This window comes from Strix aluco, chromosome 14 (genome assembly GCF_031877795.1).
Source record: "Strix aluco isolate bStrAlu1 chromosome 14, bStrAlu1.hap1, whole genome shotgun sequence".
Classification (NCBI taxonomy): domain Eukaryota; kingdom Metazoa; phylum Chordata; class Aves; order Strigiformes; family Strigidae; genus Strix; species Strix aluco.
This window is the reverse complement of record NC_133944.1, coordinates 22,076,819-22,100,880: the sequence shown is the minus strand read 5'-3', so window position 1 is coordinate 22,100,880 and position 24,062 is coordinate 22,076,819. Positions and strand designations below refer to the sequence as shown.

Below are 24,062 nucleotides of genomic sequence, written 5' to 3'. Positions count from 1 at the left end.
GCCAGTTTGAAATTTCAAACAGATGATTTAAATCTTTGAATATAAGCAGCATTTTATTCTAATTAAGTTGCCCTGACTTTCTCTCAGATTTCTTTTTAAATACTCTGAAGTTTCTGCTCTCTTTTATTTTTTTTGCTTTAAGTATTCAGCAATACGTCATAATGAATTCTTCACTGGGAACTTTCTTTAAAGGTTGAGTTCTAAAGCCTGTCTATCTACCATCTGCCTACACATATACGCAAGATGTATAGGAAATATGAGAGATTTGGGGAATATGTGAAATGGAATTGGGCTGATTTAGAAGATAAAATCATAGAATAACTTTGGTTGGAAGGGACCTCTGGAGATCATCTGAGCAAACACACTGCTTGAAGCAAAGACCAGTGTCAAAGTTGGATCAGGCTTGCAAGTACCACAACAAGTAAGTAAGATCAAGTAAGATCAGCTTTCATCTTTCCTTCTCAAGACTGTACAAACCCATTTATCTCAGCATCTCCCTGTGTGTCATGTGCTCCAGCCCCTAAGGTCCTCTTCTGTGGAAATGTTTTCTGTCCCATCAGTGCCCACTCTGTACTAGGGGTTATTCCACACCCCAAATACAGGATTTCACATTTTCCATCCCTGAACTACGTGAAGGTCACATCAGCCTATTTCTCCAGCCCATTGTCCCTCTGAATAACAGCCCAGCCCTCCAGTGCATCGACTGTGTCCCCCAGTTTGGTATCCTCCACCGAATTGTGTGTTCCCTCCCCTTGAGCAGGTCAGGATGTCCACTTGCAGCCCAAGACCAGAACAACCATGTTCTCCCTATGTGATGAGGCCATAGTGTGCCAGGAGTGGTTATTCCAGCCAGCGCTGGGGGACCATATGGAGTGACATATCCTGACTGCATTGCACCAGCTCTTTTCTTGATTCTTTTCTCTACCATACCTGTGAGTTTTCGCACTAACGACTTGAGTCTCTTGATAGCAGCCATCAATGGTTGGTTCCTTACTGCCTGTACTCCAACCACAGAGCTGCCAGGTGAGCCCTGTGGTTCTAGCAACCCCAGCAGAAGAGAATTGGCCTCCCAGCTGGCATGACAAGTTGGCTTGAGAATCACACCAACAGACCGCTCCACAGGCCTCACAGATCATTAGCTGGCCATTGTCTTTGTAGGAGTATTTTTACAGAGGTTTTCACAAGAGAGGCCATTCTTCTGCTAATGTTAGGGGATTCATTTCCCTGTTATAGAGGCTATAACAAAAGCTGCATCGTTATTAACAGAGGTAGTGAAGCTTAATGTCACTAATTCTTTGGAAAGACTTCCATAATAACTTGATGATGAATTATTATCACAGAACACTTAAAACTGTGCTTTGGAAATGAATGAGCTATGTTCCCTGTCCTGGAGAGCTTAAAGTATATATATGAGATGCAGTAATCAAGAGTTATGGCATAGGTGCTAGGGGGAAGGAGTGCCAGCCTTACAGACTTAAATTCAGGACTGTTTTAGTCTCTTCTTATTCCCATTCTTAAGGATGTGGTGTTCTGTTAAAGCCAGTCTTAGTATCGCAAAACAGCTTTGGTGTGTGTCGATATGTAGAAGCATGCTTGCATGTGAGAGGAGGAGGAGGATGATCACAGAATCACAGAATCAACTAGGTTGGAAAAGACCTTGAAGATCATCTAGTCCAACCATTAACCTAACACTGCCAGTTCCCATCTACACCAGATCCCTCAGCGCTATGTTGACCCGACTCTTAAACACCTCCAGGGGTGGGGACTCCACCACCTCCCTGGGCAGCCCATTCCACTGCCTAATAACCCATTCTGGAAAGAAATACTTCCTGACATCTAGTCTAAACCTTCCCTGGCGCAACTTGAGGTCATTCCCTCTTGTCCTGTTGCTTATTACTTGGTTAAAGAGACTCATCCCCCCTCTCTGCACCCTCCTTTCAGGGAGTTGCAGAGGGCCATGAGGTCTCCCCTCAGCCTCCTCTTCTCCAGACTAAACCCCCCCAGTTCCCTCAGCCGCTCCCCATCAGACCTGTGCTCCAGACCCTTCACCAGCTCCGTTGCCCTTCTCTGGACACGCTCGAGTCATTCAATGGCCTTTTTGGAGTGAGGGGCCCAAAACTGAACCCACTCATCGAGGTGCGGCCTCACCAGTGCCGAGTACAGGGGTAAGATCCCTTCCCTGTCCCTGCTGGCCATTCTATTTCTGACACAAGCCAGGGTGCCATTGGCCTTCTTGGCCACCTGGGCACACTGCTGGCTCATGTTCAGCCGGTTGTCAATCAACCCCCCCAGGTCCCTCTCTGACTGGCAGCTCTCCAGCCACTCCTCCCCAAGCCTGTAGCGCTGCTGGGGGTGATTAGTGGGGTAGAAGGGAATGAGAGATCTGCCTAAGCTTATAGACCCATCAGGTGACCTCTGTATCCTTTATTCTCTATCTATACAATTTAAACTTCTGTTTTTCTGGCCTGAGCAAGTTCAGGCTCTTGCCCATTCAAGAGTCAGCTGCAGATGCCACCATTTCCTAGTCCACCATGCTGCTCATATCGCTTTTCCTTGCTTCCTTTCTCTGGATTCCCTTCTCTGTGGCATCAAGCATTAGCTGTCTGCTTTCACCTTCAGTGCATTTTTCAGCCCATCTCCAATCCTAACCTTTCCTCTCCGTCAGTACTGAGAGCTCAGCTCTTACATCTGGTCACTTCATGATGACGTTCCCTGCCTGTTACTTGTTTATCTAAAGATTTCGATGTTTTCTGTTGTGCATTTCCCTCCTGGAAAGAGCTCTTAAGTGAATCCAGGGGCCAATTCAGCATCCTTCTGCTGTTCCTGTTTGGAGCTCTCCCTTGCCATGGTTTCTACCAGAAACATGGCTGCGTTTTGACCACTTTTTCATGAAGGGAGCAAACCACCAAAGCACTCCCCGTTATGCAGTCTGGCTTTGTGCCTCTCCTCCCTCTGCAGGTCCATACCCAGCTCTTAACTGCATAGCATGGTAATAAAAAATAATAATAGTATAAATAGAAAATGTCTCTTCCTGTTGTCTCATTGTTAAGGTAGGATAATGAGTTTCTGCTCCATGACATTCACAGCTAAATGTCATTCCAGTACATTCAAGTTGAAAACGGTGTCTGGAAGCAGATCAGTGCAGCTCTGCCTTTTCCTGACACTGCCAACGTTGTGCTATGCCATGCTGTGGGGCCAGAGGGGATCAGTCCGAGAGAAGATCCATTTAGGAATGTCCCCACCAAGCTCTGAAAGCTCAGGAAATGATCCTACAAGGCACAGTGCCTCGAGCCCCCTTGCATCCCTTCCTGTAGTACCGTACACTACATGGAGGCGTGAGATTGGAGAGTTACCATAGGGTGTACGAAGACTATCCAAGGATATGAAAATAGAGCCTAGCTGCAGTGGAAGAGGGAAATAGAGAGCTGGCGAGATGCTGACTCCACACAGGATTTTTCAGCACCGAGATGGAGTTCTGGATGCTTTGACCGTGACAGACTGGGTTTACTGGAATAGTTACACTGCTTGACTTTGGCTGTTATACCATTACTTTGTTTTTTTTCCTGCAGTAGATCCTAGTGGACAGATGAGGCAATTCAATCACCAGTAATTTTACTGTCTTGGGTTTGAAGGTAGCTTGTAATGAAATCGATTCTCCCAAACTCCAATGATTTTATAATGCAAATTAAGGCACCAGTAGACCAAAGAAAGATTGGTTGCAGAAGATAAACATGCCATGGCACTTGAAGTATGTTGCATCCTCCTTGCACGCTGCATTTACCAAAGGTGTGGTTGCAGGAGGAAAGGTGGCATGGTGGTTTGGGAGCCTGAGCCACAGAACTGCCAGCTTTGTTCACTTGTCAGTCGTGTTTCTCAGTTACGTCAGGAGTATTTGACCCTTGGTATCATCACAGGACATAACTTTTGCCCAACTCTGTCAAGATGGGGAGCTGTTGCCTGGTAAAAGTAAGCAAGATGTAAATGCCAAAATATATCATTATGAAATTGCTTATGAATCTAGTGTTGCTTTCTTTCTGAAGGGCAATAACAGGCAAGATCTCAGCAAGTACTGATGGGCAGGTCTCTTCTAAATTGGTGTGGCTAGATAAGTTTATACAAGCTGGGGATTGCAAGGTGCCATTGGGGGATCTGGACCTGTGAAAGTTTAGATGTTGTACAACAAAGCAAACATGCAAATGGACATAGTTAAAAAGCACGTCAGAAGAAAACGAGCTATTAAAAAACCTCCAAACCTTATCTTTTCTGTCTTTCAGGAGCAGTAGTGATTTATTAAAAGGGTAGATCTAACAGGCTGAAAATTATCTTAAAGAGCAGCTCACAATTAATGGATAAAAAGCCAAAGTTTAGCCCTCCAGCTTCATCTCTTGGCAGTGGTTTTCGTTTGGCTATTACTGTGTATCAGGGATGTCTCCTTAGCATCTCTTCTTATCTGTAGGCTCCAGGCAACAGCTTAGTGATGTTGACTGAAATTCAGGGGAGTTAAGTTTAACCATGGATCTTGCATCTTTGGGTCTTGGAGAGGGATAACGATCTCCTGCTAGAGCAGTAAGAGAGTTGTCTTGTGGGTACAGCATGGGGTGGGATGTAGGACATGCAGCATCTGATTTGTGCTCCGTTTCTCAGTCCTGAGAAGTGAGTCCTGAACTTGGTTGGATCCTCCTCTTCTGATAATTTGAAAACATGAAGATATCTTCTTTCTCAGGCATCCCCTGAAGTCACCCCCAGGAGTGTTATTCCCATCCCATCCATCTGAGGGCAGGAGTATGTAGACATGGGGAAGGAGTAGGAAGGTGGTGGGATGGGAGGTAGTTCTGAAGTGTTGTCTGGGATCCCCCTTAACTAGCAGCTTTTCTGTTCTGGCAACATCTCTGGCAAAAGAAAAGGGAAAAAAACAAAACCTGTGCCTTTCCCACCCAAGCAGCCGCAGACACCTGCAGCAGTCCTGGCATAACCATCAGTGGGGATGCAGGACCACATAGAGCCATCCAGTTCTGAGGCTGGTGGTGCCTTGTCTTTCCTCCTCTCTCTCCAAAGCCTCAGGTCCAGCACATAAACATTGCAGGCCTAGTGCTTCGGTAGCAGTATTCACTAACTGTAATGGGAACAGGTCAGGCCCCTAACTGCAGCAAGATCTCCTTAATGAGCAGAAACTCCAGCAATTTCATCAGCTGTCACTACTTACACGAACAAAGTTCAGCTTGCGCATGGCTCCAGTTGTTCTCATTATTTTTGTGTGTGTTGCATTCTCTAATCATGGTAAAACTCTCCAGAACATGTTTTTAAGGTGACAAATTGACCACCAGCAAAGCACTAAAACCAGTAACTTTGGCTTCTAAATGGGGCTGTAGAATAACCACAAAGCCAGCTGCCATTGTGCAGAAGCATGTTTCACCTGAGTTATCCCTTTGCATTAAAGCACTGAGTTTTGTGTCTGTCAGCCAAAAGCCTTTTACCTGGCAACAAATCGTAATTGCTCATATTAAATCCAAAGTACCCCAACACATTATTGCAATTATTTCCAACGCATTGCACAAAATTTGTTCGGTGGGCCAAGCAAAAAGTTACTGAGCTTGGATTACAACCCAGAGTCCCAGATTGCAGTGCTTGTGAATACACAGAAAACCTCCTGATAAACTCGTCTTGAAATGCTCCTGGTAATGGCACTTCCTTTAACCAGAGATTTAATCGTTCCGGCTGTAAATGGGATCCTCCTTTTGTGTCTTGTTTCCATGTTGTTGTATGGCTCTAATCTGCATTTGCACTCATTCAGCTTTTTCTGATTGTTCCTTTTCTGAGAGCAGCTTTCATTGTAATGCTGATGAAACGTGCCCTTTCTTAGGCTAAACCAGGATGTTTTCAAGGTAAAAAAAATGATTTCTGCAAATTAAATGTAATTATTCTCTGCTCTTCCAGAAAGACTTTTATTCTAGTGTCTGATTCCTAGGCTGCAGTCTCACTGGGACAGGTAATGCCCTGACATTTGCATCTCTTGAGGTGAGGTTTCTAGGTGTCAGGAAAAGACAGATTCCTGAGGAAGTCAGTGTCAAGTTGTGCTTGCAGATAGCTCTTCCCATCTCTGTGCTCCTCAAAAACCATCCTCTGGTTGTAGTGGTTGGACTCTTGAACCTCCCTGCAGAGAAGGGGATGCGGAGTATGGGGGAGATGAGGTCGTTTGACACCACAGGATCTTCGGAGAGCTGGATCTCTTCAGCAGTGAGAGTCAATAGCGCCGTTTCTGATCCTCTATGTTCTGGGCTTTTTTCCTACTGACTGTGGCTTGTTTGCTTCTTGCTTGCACAAGTGAGCTGGAGTGGACTGCAAAAGCAGTATAGTCCACAATAGCCCTGATGTGTCTCTTTCTCTGCGTTGCAGCCCCGTCTCTGATGATCCCTCCATCGGGACTCTTGGGATTGGTGATGCCATGCAAGTAACAGTGGAGTTTCACCCGCTGAAGACCGGGGATCATTCCAGTTCCCTGGTAGTTCACTATGACACAGGTAAGTGCTGGGCACCGGGCAGTGCACGCTCTCTGCATCCTTCAGAACAGAGCCCTTTCTAAGCAGAATAATGTTAAGCTTGCTTTGCAAACTACTTTTAAAAGCTTTTCTTCCCAAACCTCTGTGTGTTTCAGTGCTTAGAAGAGAGCAGATAAGGGGCAAAGGGTGAGTCTGTTCAGTGTGTCCTGTGTGCTGGGCCATCCCTGGGAGACCCTGGTGTCAGCATGGTGTTCTCCACCCAGCACACGCCCGTGACAGTCATTTACCATCATTTCCCTTTGTGGCAGCCACCTTAATTCCCTCTCCAGGTGTGCCTCCCCTGTCCTTTACCTTAGGCAAAAGTGACAAATAGTTGGTGTTTAGGGGGTTGTTAAAGTGGATCCCCTCAAGCAGGAATGAGATTTTTGGCAGGCTGCTTTGCTGGGAGTTGCTGAGTGGAGGAAGGAGGAACCTTGATTCTCCATTGCAGTGTGCACATGCAGGTGTGAAGTTTTGTTCCTAGGCAGTGCTCTGTTTGAAGTGTAACCTGGGGAATGTTGGACTCACTAAATGCCCCCTGTCTCTTACACACCTCTGTCCCCTCTACTGCTTCTCCGATGTCTTGCCACAGACCTTTTTTTAATGTTGCCCTCTACCCACCTACATCCCACACTTCACAGCATCAAGACTAAAGCAGCCAGGACTTGAGGGCTCTTGGGGTTTGGCAGGGAGTGCTCGCTGCCCCCCGAGATAGGTATAAAATTTATACTAGGGTATGAGAAGCCAAGCTCAGGCCACAGAAATGCTGTCAGCTTTGTAAGTCACTTTAAGAGTAAGTGGGAAAAACTCAAGAAAAAGGTGTGATGTTAAAATGCTTCTGTCTGCCTTGGTTCAGCAGAGGTATCTTGTGATGCTGGTCGAGACGCTTCCTCAGCTGCCTGAATGCATTTGGTGTGCATTTTCTCTTGCCTGAAAGAGAGGTTTGTTTTGTCCCTATTCCTGAACTTCAGTCCTGAGAAGTGTGATGTCCTCACCTAGGTGCTGCTGTGATGCTTTAGCCCAGCAATGAGCGTTTTATTGTCTTGAGTTTGTAGAAGTTCTAGAAATGCTCCTATATTTACCATAAGCTCTTTGTAGCCTTCTGAGTTATCACAGCTTTGTTTAATATTTTTCAGTTAATGACATATTCACAGAGAATAGTTTATGCTCTCTGAGAGTAGCTCATTGATTTGGGTGACACTTTCTTGAAAGAACTACTGAAATTTCAGATAGAGAACAACAAAAGGTGCCTCATTTGTATGGATATAAAGAACCTATAGGATAAACTTCAGAGGGATAGATCTTTTCCTGGGCTAGATCAGGGCTAACTACGCTAGAGGTTAGGGCTGTGGGGTTTATACCATGTGAAATGAAAAGACCAAGCAAAGAATCCAAGGCCAGGATCTTCACGGCTTGCTTTGAAAACTTGAGTCTTGTTCGTTCTGAAACACCTGATTCTTCCATGGTTAATCTTTGCAAAAGTGATTTGCATGGATAGGCCACGGGGATCAAACTGTCTGCTGGCTCTGAGGTGGGCGACCTCCCCGGAATATGGCTACCTGGGAGATGAAGCCAGGATTTGTTCCTGCCTGTCAGTACAGCGCTGCAGTTATTTTTCAATAAACCACAGACTGAGAAGGAGAGCGAGGGAATAATTAAGGGATTATCTCTCAAGCTTTGAAGCATACAAATAAGTAAAAGGTTGCTGAGATTAATTGCTGAAGTGAAACCGAAACATTTAATCAATCAGTCTTAAAAGCTGCTTATTGCAGGTGTAGTGCAGAGCACCAGACAATATTATCCAACCTCGTGGGGCGAGCCCTGGCTAATTTGTCCTGCGTGAAGTCAGACTCCCTGTGACTCGCATACAAAAAGCAGCTGGGTTGCTCTTTCAGAGCCACCGACAGACTGTTTCTTATGAAACAGAGGCACTAAGAGCAAAATAGCAGCTTAGGGTGCTGGGAGGCATTTTCCTTGCTTTGCTGTGTATCTGTCTTGACTTGCTCACAAGTGGCAGCAGTTCTCAGTGAATCACACTGTTGTTAGCGTGACTGATGCAGGATCAGGTGCATGGTGCGTGGCTTTAGTTTTTGCTGAACTTGAGTCAAATCTGTCTCTAGCATTGCTTAAGCAAACATGGAGCTCTTCAGTGTGAATAAGTCACAATTTTGCCTTTGCCTATTCTTTGGTTGATTTGAATTGAGCATCCTTTAGGAGTACAGGTACTGTCCCCTGGATAGACTGTATATGCGGTGGTGGTAGTCCTGTTGCTACAAACTTTGCAGATGAGTGTGAAGAAAATGTCTTTGCTGCTAAGAGCATAATGATTTACAATGAAAATTTGACCTTCACTGCTTTACATGTCTTAACTTCTCCATTTCCCCCATGTACATGGGCCTGGGTGTGAAAAATCCCAGCTCATACTGAAATGAGGGTGACTTGGCATGTTCTGGGCTACAGCACATCCCCATTCATCACCTTAACATCAGGTTATGGTATCAGAAGGGGTTTCTGAAGCCTGCATGCCAAGCACACATACAGGTTTGGAAAGGGTTTGGCACTCAGTGCCACTAAAAATCCTGTTGATGGCTTGGCCCTTCCCAGAAAACTTTTAGCCCGCCCCATGTGGATGTGGGAAAATAAGTCTGTGGGGTTAAGTCTAGTCTCAACCAAGTCAGTCTTCATAAAGCTTAGGTATTCTTTTAGCTCTCAAGCGATGCTCATGTGAGATGCCCAAGCTGGTTGCCCCGAGTGTTGCTGTTTGTACATCAGACCCGGTTTGCTGTAGTCATGATGTTTATTGCAACCTGACAGTGTAGCACCAGCTTGGCGTGGGAGGGTGAGCTTTGCTCAGGGACACATGGTTAAGGAGATGTGTGACAGCTTCCCAGAGCTGTGCTGGAAGTGCAAAACAAACTCAGCAGTCCCGTAGCACCCAGAAACAACATCTGCATCAGGTGCTCCATGTGAGTAAAGGAGGTGCTGGAGAGATGCTGGGAGTTGTGGAAGGAGGATTACTTCTCTGCTCAGAGCTCTCTAAATCCCGACTCACGTTAGACTCCTGTCTCCAAGAAGTACCTACTATGGTCTGATGGGTGGTCTTCAGGGTGTAGGACCAGATTCTGTGCTTGTATGTGGGTGCCTGCAGTGCCCACAGGACCTTGTGACAAGGTGCTAAAACATGCTTCTAGTCCAGGAGGTCTGTTGTGTGGTGCTGAAATTCCTCTGTACAGTTTTTTTCCCATCAGCTGTCACATCCCTGGGGATTTCTTTGTCAGCACAGGAAGCTTCAGTAATTAGCAAAGTCCCTGTGAGCTTGTACGTGGCTGACAGACACTCTGTACTGAGACGCTTTTATTGCTGCCAGTAGTAAGAGTAATTATGCAGATCATTTCCCTTTGGTGGCTCTGCAAGACTAACGCAGAAGCAAAAGTCTGGGGGCAGGGTCTCGCCCTCTTTGAGGGGAGAGATCAGAGCCAGTACTCGTATGTGAATGTTAGGAGACAGCATGTCCAAGAAGAGCCAGCCCTCAAGGGAGAATGTCTACTCCATTACTGTCCTGTCTCCTCTTGGTGCAGAGCCCCAGAAAGCAGCTTCCCCCGAAGAGATGGGCGCAGGAAGAGTTCTCAGTGGTTTTAGTCCTGCTGGAAGCCTCTAGCCTCGTGCTAAAAGCCTGCTGATGAACCATCTGGGTGTTTGGCGGATTAATACCCTGTTTTCCATCAAAATTCCTACATGACTTACGGGAGGGCTGACAGTTCCTGAGCAGGAGCTCTCCTAAAGCAAATCTCAGCTTGTTTGCTGTGGATCACAGACCCAGGCTCAGAGCCTCCTTTGTGGCTCTGCATACCCAGGGCAAGGAAGGGAGCGCTCAGCTTCAGCTATTGGATTAATTACTTCAAGGGCAGGTCGAAGATGCAGGCAGCATCTGCCTCTGGCTCCGTAGTTGTCAATCAGATTGAGTTTTCCTGCACTGGGTTAGTTACTGTCCCTATGGGAAGTGGATGAAGTAACGTCTCCCCTCCTGAGCCCTGGGGAGCAAAACTTGCTCTCTGCCAAAATCAGGTTATTTGTGTTTGGGAGAAGAGAGCAGCTAAATATGTTTCTCCAGTGCAGCACAGTGGGAGCTGGAGATGATGTGGAGCTGACCTTGCCCTGCCCTGGGTCGGGGAAGGCTCTGGCTGCCTCGTTCCCCTGCCTCTGAGCTTTGCTGGCCGGCCCTGACTGTACAGGGTCCCCAGCATCTTCCCCCCATTGCTGCTGGCTGGGTGCAGGGCAAAACGGGATCAGCCTCATGTTACACAGCACTAGGCTGCAGCCTGGAGAAGCAAGCCCTGACCCTAAATGTCTCCTCCCTGGCAGTGTTCCTCTAGTAGTCCTCTCCAGTCCCAAAGGCTGGCTGACAGCCAGGTGCTTAGGTTGGCCACGTGAAGGGATTGCTGCAGGGGATTTTGGTACTGAGCACAGGAGAGCTACAGTGAGGTGTGGTTTGGGTTGATCAGTACCTGCCTGTGTGGACTGCCTCTAGAGCTGCCAGCCCTCTGGGTGTCTGGAGTGAGCGTGGTGAGCAGGTCTGTGATCTTCCCCTTCCTCTGAGCCAGCGTGGATGCCTGTAGGATAGATACCATTTCCTTGGGGCAATGGAAGAAGAAAAAATAGCGATAAAAAATTTCCTGGGAGATCTCAACTGAATGGGAATCGCTGTCCTTAGTGTGGCAGCAACGCTCAGGGTTACAGCGGGGTATCAGAGGTGGATCTGGGTCTTTATCCTACACAGGATGCCCTGAGCCACTGCCCTGAGTGGCCTCTGCCCTTCTTGGTCTAACCACAGACAGCTTTCCTGCGCTGCAGCAGCCTCTGGAGCCATGAGTGGTAACTGCCAGCTTGAGAAAACACTGACATTTCATCTCCAATGGGGAAAATGAGGCAGGAGATCACAGGAGAGATGAAGGCATGTTTACAAATGCTGCTGTGGAGCTCTTTAGTCACCTGTGGAATGACAGCGAGTTTGCGGTGATGTATTAGAGCCGTTTGGGTTTGGTGAAGATGATGGGTGACTGCAGAGCTGGGTGTGCTTGGCTGGCAGCAGGGGAAGCAAAGCCTGTGCATCCTGGCCACGGTGACAAACTGGAGTAGGGGCTGCATCGCATTGAAACGGGCCAGGGGGAATTGTCAGCTGTTAGTGACAGTTCAGCTCCCGCCTGGATCAGCGTGGGCTTGCCAGCTGGGAATGTAAATGTGTCGGGATGCTGAATCCCTTTTTTCAGGTAAAATTGATGCGGGTTTGGCTGAATTGGCTTACTTCAGTAAATGAGGCCACCCATGCAAGGGCTTGGCAGTGTGTTAGTGGTCGCTATACACATGCAGGCAACTCATGAAATCCCAGCCCTGGCTGTTTATTGCTGTTTGAGGCTGAACAAGTAACTCTAGCATGGACGTGCCAGCACCTCTGAACATCTCAGCTACCCACAAGGATAAAGCATCTGAGAAAAGCACTGCCTTGATGTGATATTCGTCTGTGGTTTTGTGTAGGCTTTGGAGAAAACAACGACCTTTGTAGAGCTCTGCTCTCTTTCCTTTAAGAACCCCCTTTCGACCAAGGGTCTTGTCATCTCTCTTGCAAGGCTGGCATTGCAATCAATGGCTTCCAGGAACTTGTTTGAAAATGAAATGAAAATCCTATTGATTTAGTCTCTAGATCAAGCCTTTTCCTTTCTCTTTTTTCTCCTTTGTAAATCCACTGATGGATGTGGACAGGCAGCAGGGTTTAACTGAGGTTTAGCCCTTGTTGTGTTGCATTTTCCATTCCTGAGATCACTCAAACGAGTTGCTGAGTGCCCTCAGTTTGCGCTGACTTCAGCCAGAATGGAGGAGGCTCAGTACTTGTCTGAGCAAACTCCCTACCTCATTCCATATTTGAGTCGTCCCTGAATTGTGCAGGATACCAGGGTGGGAATACCAAAACCATTTTCTGGCTTTAATCTTAGTCTTGTGCCAGTGTTTACAGGGGCTCTGACGTTGCCGTGAGCAGCGTTAAGTTACCGTTGAGCTGAATTTATGGCAACAGACCCTGAGCTTCTGATGGCCACCGCTGTGTGCCACTGCCACTCCAGTCTGCCGTTGTTCATCTTCATGCACTTCTCCATTCTTCCACACCAGACACATTTATAGTAGCTGCTTACAAGTGCTAAGAGGTGAGGAAATCTTCCACTTCCTAAGCAGCAGCCCCTTTTGACTCCAAAGCCTCACTGTGGTGCACTAACTGGTGTAATTCTTCTTCATTTGTGTTTGGTGCTGGCAGATGGTTAGAAACTTACTTTATTCTGTGAGTTTTTAAAGAAGATCTTGTTGTTATCCGAAGGTGTAAGCCAGATTGCTGCTGTAGTTATTACAAGAAGCACCTTTAGATTTTCCTTGGACTCTCAGGCATTTAAAAACTTTGCAAAGGGATTTTTCTTTCTGCCTGTCGTAGGTGGTGAGTGCACGTTGTGCTTTTTTTCCTTCGCTTGTGAGAATTCCCAGCAGTGGGGCTGGTTTCTGTCAGACTTTTATGTTCTTGTACATCTGTTTCAAAGTGAGTGGAGGGAGGCATATATTGTAGGTAAAAAAAAAAAGTTGTAAATAGGACTTTGTGCAATTATATGTTGACTTTGCATCTTAATCGTAGGAGCACTGCAACAGACCGAGGATTGGTAACTAATACTTTACACAACTGATTGGTTATATGCTTTTATAGTTCAAATCACTTAGATTGATGGGTGAGTCTAATCGGTCTCCAGTGTTTGTTTCTGTCAAAACAGCTAATAGGTAACAACTGTTTCCTTCTTTGTTCCCATTTTCTAGAACTGCTTGTAATAATGAATTATTTTTTTATACTGTTTTAGATAAGGTCGTTCTGCTCCTTGCAAACAGAGTACGGCCTTTGCCCCCTCTCCAGGGCCTTGTGTTTCAAGACAGATGGTCTGTCACTTTGAGGGTAGATGAAGGGGAATTAAGTTTGTGTTTCATTTGCCTGAGGTTTTTTTGCACAGCTTCGTAGCTCCACAACTCCATAACACCCCTCTGAACAAAACCCCTGCTCCAGCAACCGTGTTGTTGACCGCATGAGCACAGACTGGGATGTATGTACTAGGAGGGTCGTTTGGAAGTTAAAAATCTCTTTTTTGGCTGTTTTGTTCATCCTCAGGCAGGCATAGAAACAGACTTCTGCGTGACGCTGCGTATCCCATTTTTAGCACATGAAAGACTTCTGGAAGAATGTGGTTTTCATCTGTGGGTCATCCTTGACCGCAGCTTGTCTACTCTGTCATCAGTGGAAATCACTAATGTGTTCTGAAGTGTCATTAACAGTGGATGTGTTTCAGGGCAGAACTGACCATTCATTAGCCTCCTTTCCTTGTGGATCAATCAGCATCTGCTGAGAAGCAGAAGAGCAGCTTGAAGGGTGACTGATTTATTAAGTGGTCTATTGGGCATGTCTTTGCCAGGCAATCAGAATGAACGTTCCTGCACCATTTTCCCCATGGGCCAAAAGCAATGTTTCAGCCAGTCAGGTACCCCAGCGTATCGTTACTGTAGTAGCAATAATGATTAAAAATAGCCTGCAGCATCCCGGATATGCGGCAGCGCTGTCTTTCATCATCCAACGGTTTCATTGTCCTTTTCAATACATTCTGCGAAGCTCCTTCATGCTGGGCAGAACAAAGCCTCCGTGCTGGCGCCCAGATATTCCTGTGCTGGAGCATTTCATCCTGGAACAAGGCAAACAGATCTTCCTAAGCACAGTGCAGAGGGGGTGATGGGGAATGCTGTGGGTGCTCCATTACAGACGGATGCATAATGAGGAGCCTGACTGAAAATGAGAAGACTTAACGTGCAAGAGAGATGTCTGAAGAGCCTGCAACCTGTCCTGTAGAGCACTGCTGGCTGGTCACTGCTTTCCACCTCCCTTTTCATCCCCATCTGTTGTCTTACGCTTCCTTGCAATGCCTTTGGGGTGGAGACCCTCTTCTTGCAGTGTGCTGCATGGGCTCAGTGGGTGCTTTGCTGAGGCCTGGGCCGTGCTGGAGACTTTGACCGTTAACAGCAGTAACTGTGGCAACAGTAATGATTAGGATGCTCTGAGCTTTGTTAGCCTGGGAATGGTTCTTTAGAAACACCTGTGCGGCAGTTATTTAGTGGTGAGGTTTATAAACAACATCTGGAGTAAAGAAGGTGATGGTTTAATGATGTCTGAAGGTAGCTTGTGAACACCGCCTCGGAGAAGCACTTTAAAATGACTGTTGCTGCTCTACGTTTTGCTCTGGGGCTGGAAATACAAGCGTGGGGATGGACAGACGGCCTTTCTCAGGCCGGCGGAGACTCAGCGCACCTCATAGGTGATGCCATTAGCTTCCCGACAGTGAAACAGCTCAGAGCAGTGCTCCTGCCTCTGATCTGGTGGTAGCTCTGTGGGAGACGCAGCAAAAAGCAGATGGGGAGCGGGGGCTGGGTCAGGCTGTAGGTGACTTCTCCAGCTTTCCAGAGATCGCTTAGCCTGGTGAAGTGACTCGCTTCTCCGGCGGTGAAGTGGTAACAGAGACCTCTGCATGCTGTTTGAAAAACAAAAATATGCTGGCAGTGGGGAGGCAGTTGGGTATGATAGTAGCAGGAGCAAAAGAATTACTTCTTGTAGATCGATATGGAGGTACAGTAACATCCTTTTGAGTGAAGAGCTCTGCTTTCATTGCCTGCTTGTATTTTCAGTGAAAAAGCAGCAGGACCTGCCTCTTTCCAGCTGCGTTCATGGAAGAGATGAGAGCAAGACAGTGCCTTCTGACAAACTGGGCAAATGAAATTACACTTGTTTTCCATGCTACCTAAATCTTCCAAATTTGACTGTCATTCACTCCTATAAAGATTTAAAATCCAAATTCAGCAAAGAGGGAGACACAGGGGTGGAGGAAGAATATGTCTCAGTGAAGAAGAAATACAACAGGGTGCTGTTTTGTTTCTACTCAGCCTAATCAATCTGGTTACCAGCTTCCTAATGTTTAGAGCAGTAATCAATGAAAGAAAGTACTAGCTGTGGAATACTAGCAAAGCATTCTTCATAAAACCTGAAATTTGTTTTGAAATCTTATTCAAGGGTTTGCTCATCCATTCCTTGAGCCATTATTTCAGGCTAAACAAACTCTGTCTTTCTATTTAAGAACAATTTGTACTGCTCTAACAACTATTCCCTCTGGCACCAGGATGATCATGTAGCATTAGAAGAATTCAGAAAGATATTTTAGCTCTTCTGTAAATTCCCTCTTTGTCTGTTTCCCTGAACAACAGGAGCCCCACAGAGGATGACCCGATGCTAGATTTCTCACTTCAAGGTAGTGAAAAGTTATCATGGTGTGCTCAGATACCTGTGTCTGTAGTCATGTGGATGGATGCTGGGATAAAACGCAGTGGTGTTTCTACTGTGTCAAAGAGCATCGCTCAGGAGTGCACAACCCAAAGCATCTGCTCTACTGCTCTATAAAAAGTCTAGCTTTTAATTTCAAGTTCAGGCTTTGCTTTGTTCGGGTTGCAGAGTGAAAGCTGTGTCCTGCCACCTGTAGGAAACACATCAAAAGCATGTAAGAATGAGAGAATTGACAGCCTGTAATAAGATTGTGTTGTAAATAACGATAGGGCAGATACATCTAGATTCAGTAAATGTGCTTTCATGGCAGCCAAGCATCCCAAACCACACACCATGGACATTACCCTGTCAAGTGCTTCATTGCTGTTACAGTTCAGGGAGGGAGTTCTTTTAAACTTATATATTAAACAACCAAAAGTCTTAAATGAAATGTCACATCCAATTTGACACCCAAGACATGAAGCCTGCAGCCGCCCATGGCCAACCCTGGCAGGTCTGTTCTCTGTGTCAGCTCATCGGCCTGGCAGACAGATCCGTGGCTTCCTCCTGACTCGCTGGCAGCTGTGCCCGCTCTCCTGGACCAGAGATTTGTGGGTTTATGTATTCAGCACGATGCCAAATCCTCTCTGTGGTAGAAGGTGCTCCAGCAAACCCTCCAGCCTTCAGAAGAGTCCTGGGTGCCTGCAGCCAGGAGCGCAGGGGTGGCTGCATCCCCAGCTCCTCCCCGGGAGAGCAGCAATAGGGGATGTTTAGCAAATTGTGTAGAAACAGGCAGTGCATATGCTTTCTCCCTCGTGGGCTCTAGAGTTAGCATTTTTCTGTGCTGGAGGCTTTATTCTCATCGCTGCTTAATAGCTTCTGATGGCTTTATCTTTGAAGAATTTGTCCAGTTGCTCTCTGGATTTACAGCTGTTAGCCTCTACAGCCTCCTGTGGCAGTGTGTTCCAAAGGAAGGAATACTCCCTGCAAAAGTACTACCACTTTTGTGTAGTTTCTGACTAACAGCATTATTTCAGGCCCTCAGGTTCCTGTTTTATGACAAATCGTGACCAATTTTTCCTTATTCACATTTCCCAGGCCATTCATGCTTTTACAAACCTCTCCCATCTGTCTCCCATATGATCTCTAGGATGAGGAATCCTGTTCAGTCTTCATACAAAAGCTGCTTCATACTTTTAATTGTTCTTTCTGCCTTTCTCTATTTAATTTCAAATGCTTCAGCTTGTTTTTTTGAGATCAGAACTATACCAAAGATTTCAAGACCCACATGGCCGTAGGTTTAGACAGTGAGATGATAGTTTTCATGGTGTTTATTTTGTAGCAGTTTGTTGTCTTGATTATTGTAGAGCATTAGCTCGTGTTTCCATAAACCCGAGCTCGAAGCACTGTGCATGTCTCCCATTTCTTGGGTCCTGGCTCCTCTGCTTGCCAATGTATGCCAAGGATTCAGTGGAGGGGAGAGGCAATGCTTATAAAGCATTCTCGCCTCTGTAACTCTCCTGAATGTCAGTTATTTTTGTATGCTAAGTTGTCCATTATAGAAAGCAGATTGTCCAGTCATTGTAAACATTGCTGCTGTCCTCGCAATGTAACTCATCTCTGGCCACAATCCCTACTGCTCCAGACTCCCTTAAGAGCAGAGAAATTGAGGCTATACAGGCATGAAGGCTGAATTCTCCATGTGTGGAGATGAATGAATGACTCTAGAGATCTACTATTTTAAGGGTGAGTCTTGCTTCATTCCCCAGCACCACTCCAAAGAGGAGGCTTTTTTTTTTTTTTCCCCCAAAACGAATGCAATTCTGATGTGTTGTGTCTGGCTTAGGATTTCAGGAGTCCACCCAGCACACGTCCAGCTCTCTCCCTGTGTTGTTCCACAGTAGCTGTTTAAAGGCAGGTCCTTCCATTGGCTGCCTTTCTGTGACCTCTGCAGTGAGGAGGAGGCTCTGCCTTTGCAGAAGGATGCTCTCTGGGGTATGGCTGGGTTGCTGCACTTGTCTGTTGGGGCTGGCTCTGAGGCTTTAAGCACCACTCCATAGAGAAATGCCATTTCTAGAGAGCATGTCTGATGTTTGCTGTTTGCATCTCACCTGGGAAACACTTGCCTGCAAGAGGAAGAGTGGGCTTGGTACTGAAGTTTGAGCTCAGTTGACTCCCAGGAGTTACTTGGGAAGAAGGAAGGTTTGAAAGCTCTGGAAATGAGGGAGCCTTTGGTGGGAGTCTGTTCGGGAGGGTGACGTGCTGGCAGGTACTCCAGTCATTAGTCAGTTGGTGTGCACAGCCAGGGACACTCTCCTCTTCAGCTGGGTCTGAGGTGGAAAGCAAAAATGCCCTCACTCTGGCCGTTGAATGGCTTGGGAAGACCCAGTGTAGACTTGCAGACTCAGGCATAAGAAACAGGGTCCTGGCTGAGGAAATGGGCTTACAGGACTGTAATGGGCAGGTTGGGGTGGGCCGTGCCCCACCAGTCTCATTTTGACATGTCTTCACAAACCCACAGCAAGGGAGGGCGCTGCTTCTGCAGCACAGTGAAGCTCTCTTCTGTGTCCCATCCTGCCCTGGGCTGTCACTTGTTCCTCCGAACCTCCCTTTTCTGCCCACATGCTCCCAGGCATCTTTGCTTGTCAGCAACAAGGGATCAGGAGAGACACAACACTGGTGGTGTGTCTGCAGGAGACCCTGGGCAAGCCGTGACTGAGGTGGGACTCCTCAGAGTCACCTGAATGATGTGGATGCAGAATTCCCTGTGACCTGAGTGGGATGGCAACACAAAGGCCACCTGGGCACATCTGAAAAATCTCACTTGGGGATAAATAAGGTGCTGAAGGTGGTGCCCAGGACATCCTCACTCTGTACATGGGCAGCTATCAGGATGTGATAAATGTGCTGCTCTGTGGGACTGCTAATACTGCTAAAAGCTGTAACGCTTTCCTCTGTCCTCGTACTTCCATCAGCAAGTGAGATGAGAAAAGACTCCCCTTTGGTTTTTCCAGGTGAAGATATTCACACAAGCCTTTATGGAGCAGCTGTAGATGTCAACATCAGGCTGGCCAGGAACTCCTTAACAGTTGAGAAGAGTTACCTCATGCTATCAAACCACAGATCCGTGGTGATTCACAATCGGAGTGAAATCATAGTCCACTTCCAGTGGAAGGCTTTTGTTACGCAGGAAGAGGAGGATCATCAGAAGCTGAGGTTCATTTGAAGGATTCATTTCAGTAAGATACACTGCCCAAGGGTAAAGCTAATGTATGGTCTCAAGGGGTATTGGTGCTTTTGAATGGTTTAGGACAAGTAAACCATCCATGGCATCAGGTTATGTGTCCTGGGCTTTAGGGTAATGGAGCTCAGTGCCTCCCATTCCAGCTCCATCCATACTCCAGCTGAGGATGGTGTTTTGGGGAGGAAAGGTTGATTGCAATGACTGGATTTCCTCAGAGAGCAAATCTGCATTTGTGGGAGCCCCAAACCACTGAGATCCAGAGACCCCTGGGCTATGGAGGGTCCATGAGACTGAGGAAGGTGTCAGCACTTGTTCACTGGGACTGCACTGAGTAGCAGCACTTAACATAGCTGCAGGGAGCACAACTGTTACGATATTCACTGCAGCTTCTTCCACTCCAGCTTTGATAAGGTGGCAGGCTCCTTCTCCAGTAATGTGCAGGTAAAGTGCTTCGTTGGCCCAGCAAGTCGAGGCCGTTCTGCTGTAGGATGTTGAATTGCCCTGCACTGTCCCTGTTTCCAGCACAACGAGGTATTTCTACCCTTCCTTAGAGACTGGGGAGGTGAAGGGTTCCGCAGGGAAGGTAGGGCAGCACAGGACAGAGTGCTTTTGGGCTTCAGCACCCTGTGTCTTCGTGGTGCTGAGAGATGGGGCAGGTTCTTCAAAGGGTGTCTGTGGTGAAGCTTTGAAATTCCCCTTTCAGGCAGCAGAGAAACGCTTATAGCCCAGGGGGATGAATTGGAAATGACACCTAAAAGTTTGGGTGATTAAGGGAATCCTTGTGGGACTTTTCAGACTTGCCCGGTGTAGGTGTAAGGAGTTAGCGTGAACCCTTAGCTGATCAGGAAACTGCCTTAAACCGGAGCACTTTTTAAGGGCTTTTGAGCAAATAAAGTTCAATGTAATTAGGTCAGAAATGCCTTGAAGGCCAAAACTAGTTTTCCACTGTTCCCTACTTTTAATTACAGTGTGTGACTTCCATGCAAGCTCAGTGTGTTAAAAGAAAATCTCATTACCTTCTCTTGGCACTTGCCTGGACCATTCCTTTACTGTCTCTTCCCACCTGCCTGTCTCAGATTGGACCCTGAGTGATCCTCTTCCCCTCAGAACAAACCAGGTTTTCGCAGAGTTACCTTCAGCCTGATTCTTTTCCAATTACATTTGATCTTGTGCCAGTTTGTGTCCTAGACTCTGACCAGGACGTTCTGTTCTTCCTACTTGCAATCTTAGGGATGACCATAGCTCCAAGGCCACTGTCCTGCTGTCAGAGAAGCTTTTGAGATCTCAGAGCAGAGAGGACTTTTTCCATGAGAGGAGGCAATGCAGGACCCTGCTCTGGGCTGTGACCCCAAAAGAGCCAGATCATTAGAAGGTCTCTCCAGGAGAGACCTATCTCTAGGGAGAAGCTCTATCTCCCTCCTGCAGGACTTTCTGGGATGTAATGGTGGAATTACTGTCCATTGATGGAGGTTGAGTTGAGGGTTGCTCATCGGTGGCTGGAAGCCCTCCTCACACGCAGCGCTGTAGGTCAGCCATGGAGAAATATTTCCCACTGCACTCCAGGGGGAGCGAGCCAAAGCAAGTATTTTTAGCGCTGGTGCCAGCCTTTGCCCGAGGCTCTGTCTGTGTACAGCTAGTAACGTCCATGACAGTATTTCCTTTCGAACTGTATTTGAATTTAGCTGGGTGATGATCACTATCTTGTTTATACTCCGTTGCCTCGATTTGCTACATATGGAGCCTTCTACTCATCCCCCCAGAGTTGTCACTTGCTGGTTCTTCATGGCCAGGGACTGGAGCGTGAAGGGGGACAGCAATATGCCAGCTAGGAAGCAACTGCTCTGTAGCCGTGCTCCCTTATCTCTTGGTTGTGATCTTTAAATGCTAGAATGATTTCTGCTACAGCTACCAAGTAAGGGAGAGATTAACTGCATTAAAGCCCTACAGAGAAGGCCAAAAAGAGGAAGAAGATAAGGTGGTTCAAGGCTAGACGAAAGGGTTTGGATTCAGAGATGCTGGTCCAGACTTCTTTAGTGGGTGACGCTAGGCAACGTCCCTTCCCTCTCAGGGCCTCTGTTTTCATGCATATAAAGCCCTTAATTTCACCAAAGTGATGCGATGCCTGAATTCATTAGTTTGCTTCTACAGGGCTCTGGGATCCTCTGGTGGAAGGCAGCATAGGGAACAGAGAGCACATTTAGCTTGCTTATCCCTGCAGGTCCAAAAGAGAAGAAAAAAAGAGTGATGCCAGTAGCCTGCAGCTGAAACCCAGCTGCGTCTCCCCTTGCCAGTGAAGCCCTGCAGTGGGTGCTCCTTCATCTTGATCTGCCTCCCCCAAGCAGCTCTGTGGTAGGAAAAGCCAGTTGAGGTTGTTGGTGGGTTCTCCATCAGTTGTGGCAGAGGCTTTGAGCCAGGAGGCTCTTGAAGGCTGCTGGCTTTCAGAAACCTCTTCTGAGCTTGTAAACTACGTGCCGTGCCAGCAAACAACAAGTGATAATCTGATCCGTGTGGGACCCCGTGGCTTGGGGTCAGCCCCTTGCTGAGCAGCTGCTGTTCCTCCCCGAGCGCTTTGCTGCCCCTGCGCTCACACGACAGTCTCTGCAAATATGTTGCTTATTAAATTATCCGCTTGGTTTGTCTCTCCCCGTGGCCGCAGGCTGCAGAGGCAGAAAGAGGACAAGATGGATCATTGTCTGAGGGAGTGCGAGGTGGACCCCGCTCTCCCAGAACGCCTTTCCCTTCTCTCCTGCACCTTTCAGAACGTGCAAGGGGACTCCATGCTTTTCTCCGACGATGTGTTCACCCTTGAGCCGGTGGTAAGCGATCGATGAGAACCTCCCTTTCTTCTCCTCCCTGGCTGAGGTCACTTGGCAAATCCCTGCATCAGCTGGCTTGATGTACCAAGAGAAAACACCAGGTTTCTAGTGAGGCAGAGCTTGTTGCAAAAAGCATTTCTGTGGGCTCCCGACAGAGAGCAAGAGCCTGCCTAAAGCTGAGCTCTGCTGCAAGGACTATAAATTAAGAGCACTTAATAAGTGTCCTTACACTATTCAGAGCTATCAATTATTATGAGTAAAGGCACATGTCACGTGTAGCATATGGGGATTAACAAAGGATATTAGAGCACTGTCAGTTCACATATTGACCTGAGGAATGAAATGGTCCTCTGTGGAAAGGAGGCCAAATTCAGCCCAGATTTGATCACAGACATACCATGGCTTATACCACGGCTGAATCTCCCTTCCAGTGTCATCTGTGAGCCTGGACACAAGACTGGCAGATTTAAACGGACTTTCTGAGTTCTGTTGCACATAGGTACAGAAATTTTGTTGCTTTTCTGTTTATGCAAGCAAAACCCCATGTCCTTCAATCAACCAGAGCCCTGACTGGGAGTATTTGTGTGGTCTGACATGAAGAATGCCCACTGTTTGAGCAATGCAAAATCCCTTTCCATCTTGGAGTAAATCCTAGAATAATCTCAACCTCTTCTTTCTTTTAAAACAGGTGAAACTAATTATTTTTTTTCAAGGAAGGGAATCACGTTGTTGGTTACTCCTACATCTCATATAAGGCTGAGAGCCACCAATGTCAGCACAACTGCAGTTTCACACCACTACAGCTGACAGCAGCATGATGTGACCAAGAGACTCTGTCAGAGCAGTAGGAATATTGTAGAGAGTGGGAGCTGATCAGCTGAGCATTAAGAGCACCCTGTGGTGTGTCAGAGCTGGCTTTGGAGTGTGTCCTGTTGCTTTACAGTCGGGCTATGGCTCCACAATGAGCTTAACCTGCTCTTGAGCTCCTGAAGCGCATTAAGGTGAGGTCCAGAAGTCCGGCTGCCTACAGCACCGAGCCCTGGTACTCCAGGTAGTGATGTACAGACATAAAGTGTAGCCTGGCCTCAAGTCTTGAGTGGAAAACTTTCCTAAATAGCTATGTTAATGTTACACAGTTTGCTCTAGGACTGAATATAAGTGGGCTACTGCATGAGTCTCTCCCCTTCCGTGTTGTCCAGCATTATCAATCCTTTGATTTCCATTAATTTTGTTATTTATGGAACAATCAGTTTCACATTCAGAGTTTTGCTTGTGTCTATCTTTCCCCCAGCATACGGGTGTCTTTACATCAAATGATAGTAAGTAGAAGAAGAAAAGGATCTGGGGGTTCTAATTGAGAAGCGTCTGACCATGAGCCGGCAGTGTGCCCAGGTGGCCAAGAAAGCCAACGGCATCCTGGCTTGGATTAGAAATAGTGTGACCAGCAGAAGCAGGGAGGTGATAGTGCCCCTGTGCTCTGCACTGGTGAGGCCACACCTGGAGGGTTGTGTCCAGTTTTGGGCACCTCAATACGAGAGAGATCTCGAGGTGCTGGAGCGAGGGCAGAGGAGGGCAACGAGGCTGGGGAAGGGCCTGGAGAATAAATCCTGTGAGGAGAGACTGAAGGAGCTGGGACTGTTCAGTGTGAGGAGGAGAAGGTGAGGGGAGACCTCATCACTCTCTACAGCTCCCTGAAAGGACGTTGTAGAGAGGTTGGTGCTGGTCTCTTCTCACAGGTGATTAGTGACAGAACAAGAGGGAACGGCTTTAAACTGCAACAGGGGAGGTTCAGACTGGACATGAGGAAAAAATTTTCCCAGAAAGAGTGGTCAGAGAGTGGAATAGGCTGCCCAGGGAGGGGGTGGAGTCCCCATCCCTGGGTGTGTTTAAGGGTCGTTTGGATGAGCTGTTGGGGGATGTGGTGTAGGGGAGAACTTTGTAGAGTCGGGCTGAGGGTTGGACTCGATGATCCCGAGAGTCTTTTCCAACCTGAGCGATTCTGTGATTCTGTGATTTTTCTCCTCTTTATCAAATGTAGAATCTAAAAATCCACTGCGCTGGCTTCCACAACCTTCTCTCGGGTGACGGCCCTG

The 24,062-nt window shown here is 47.2% G+C and overlaps 1 protein-coding gene across 1 annotated transcript in view; it reads left to right on the top strand.

Annotated features, from left to right (window-relative positions):
* LOC141929624 (hydrocephalus-inducing protein homolog) overlaps positions 1-24,062 on the top strand; it is a 107,089-nt gene that overhangs the window by 14,477 nt on the left and 68,550 nt on the right. Inside the window, 4 exon segments of the mRNA XM_074839357.1 lie at positions 6,394-6,518; positions 18,924-19,125; positions 20,634-20,645; positions 21,810-21,969. Of these exon segments, the coding sequence (XP_074695458.1) occupies positions 6,394-6,518; positions 18,924-19,125; positions 20,634-20,645; positions 21,810-21,969 (499 nt within the window).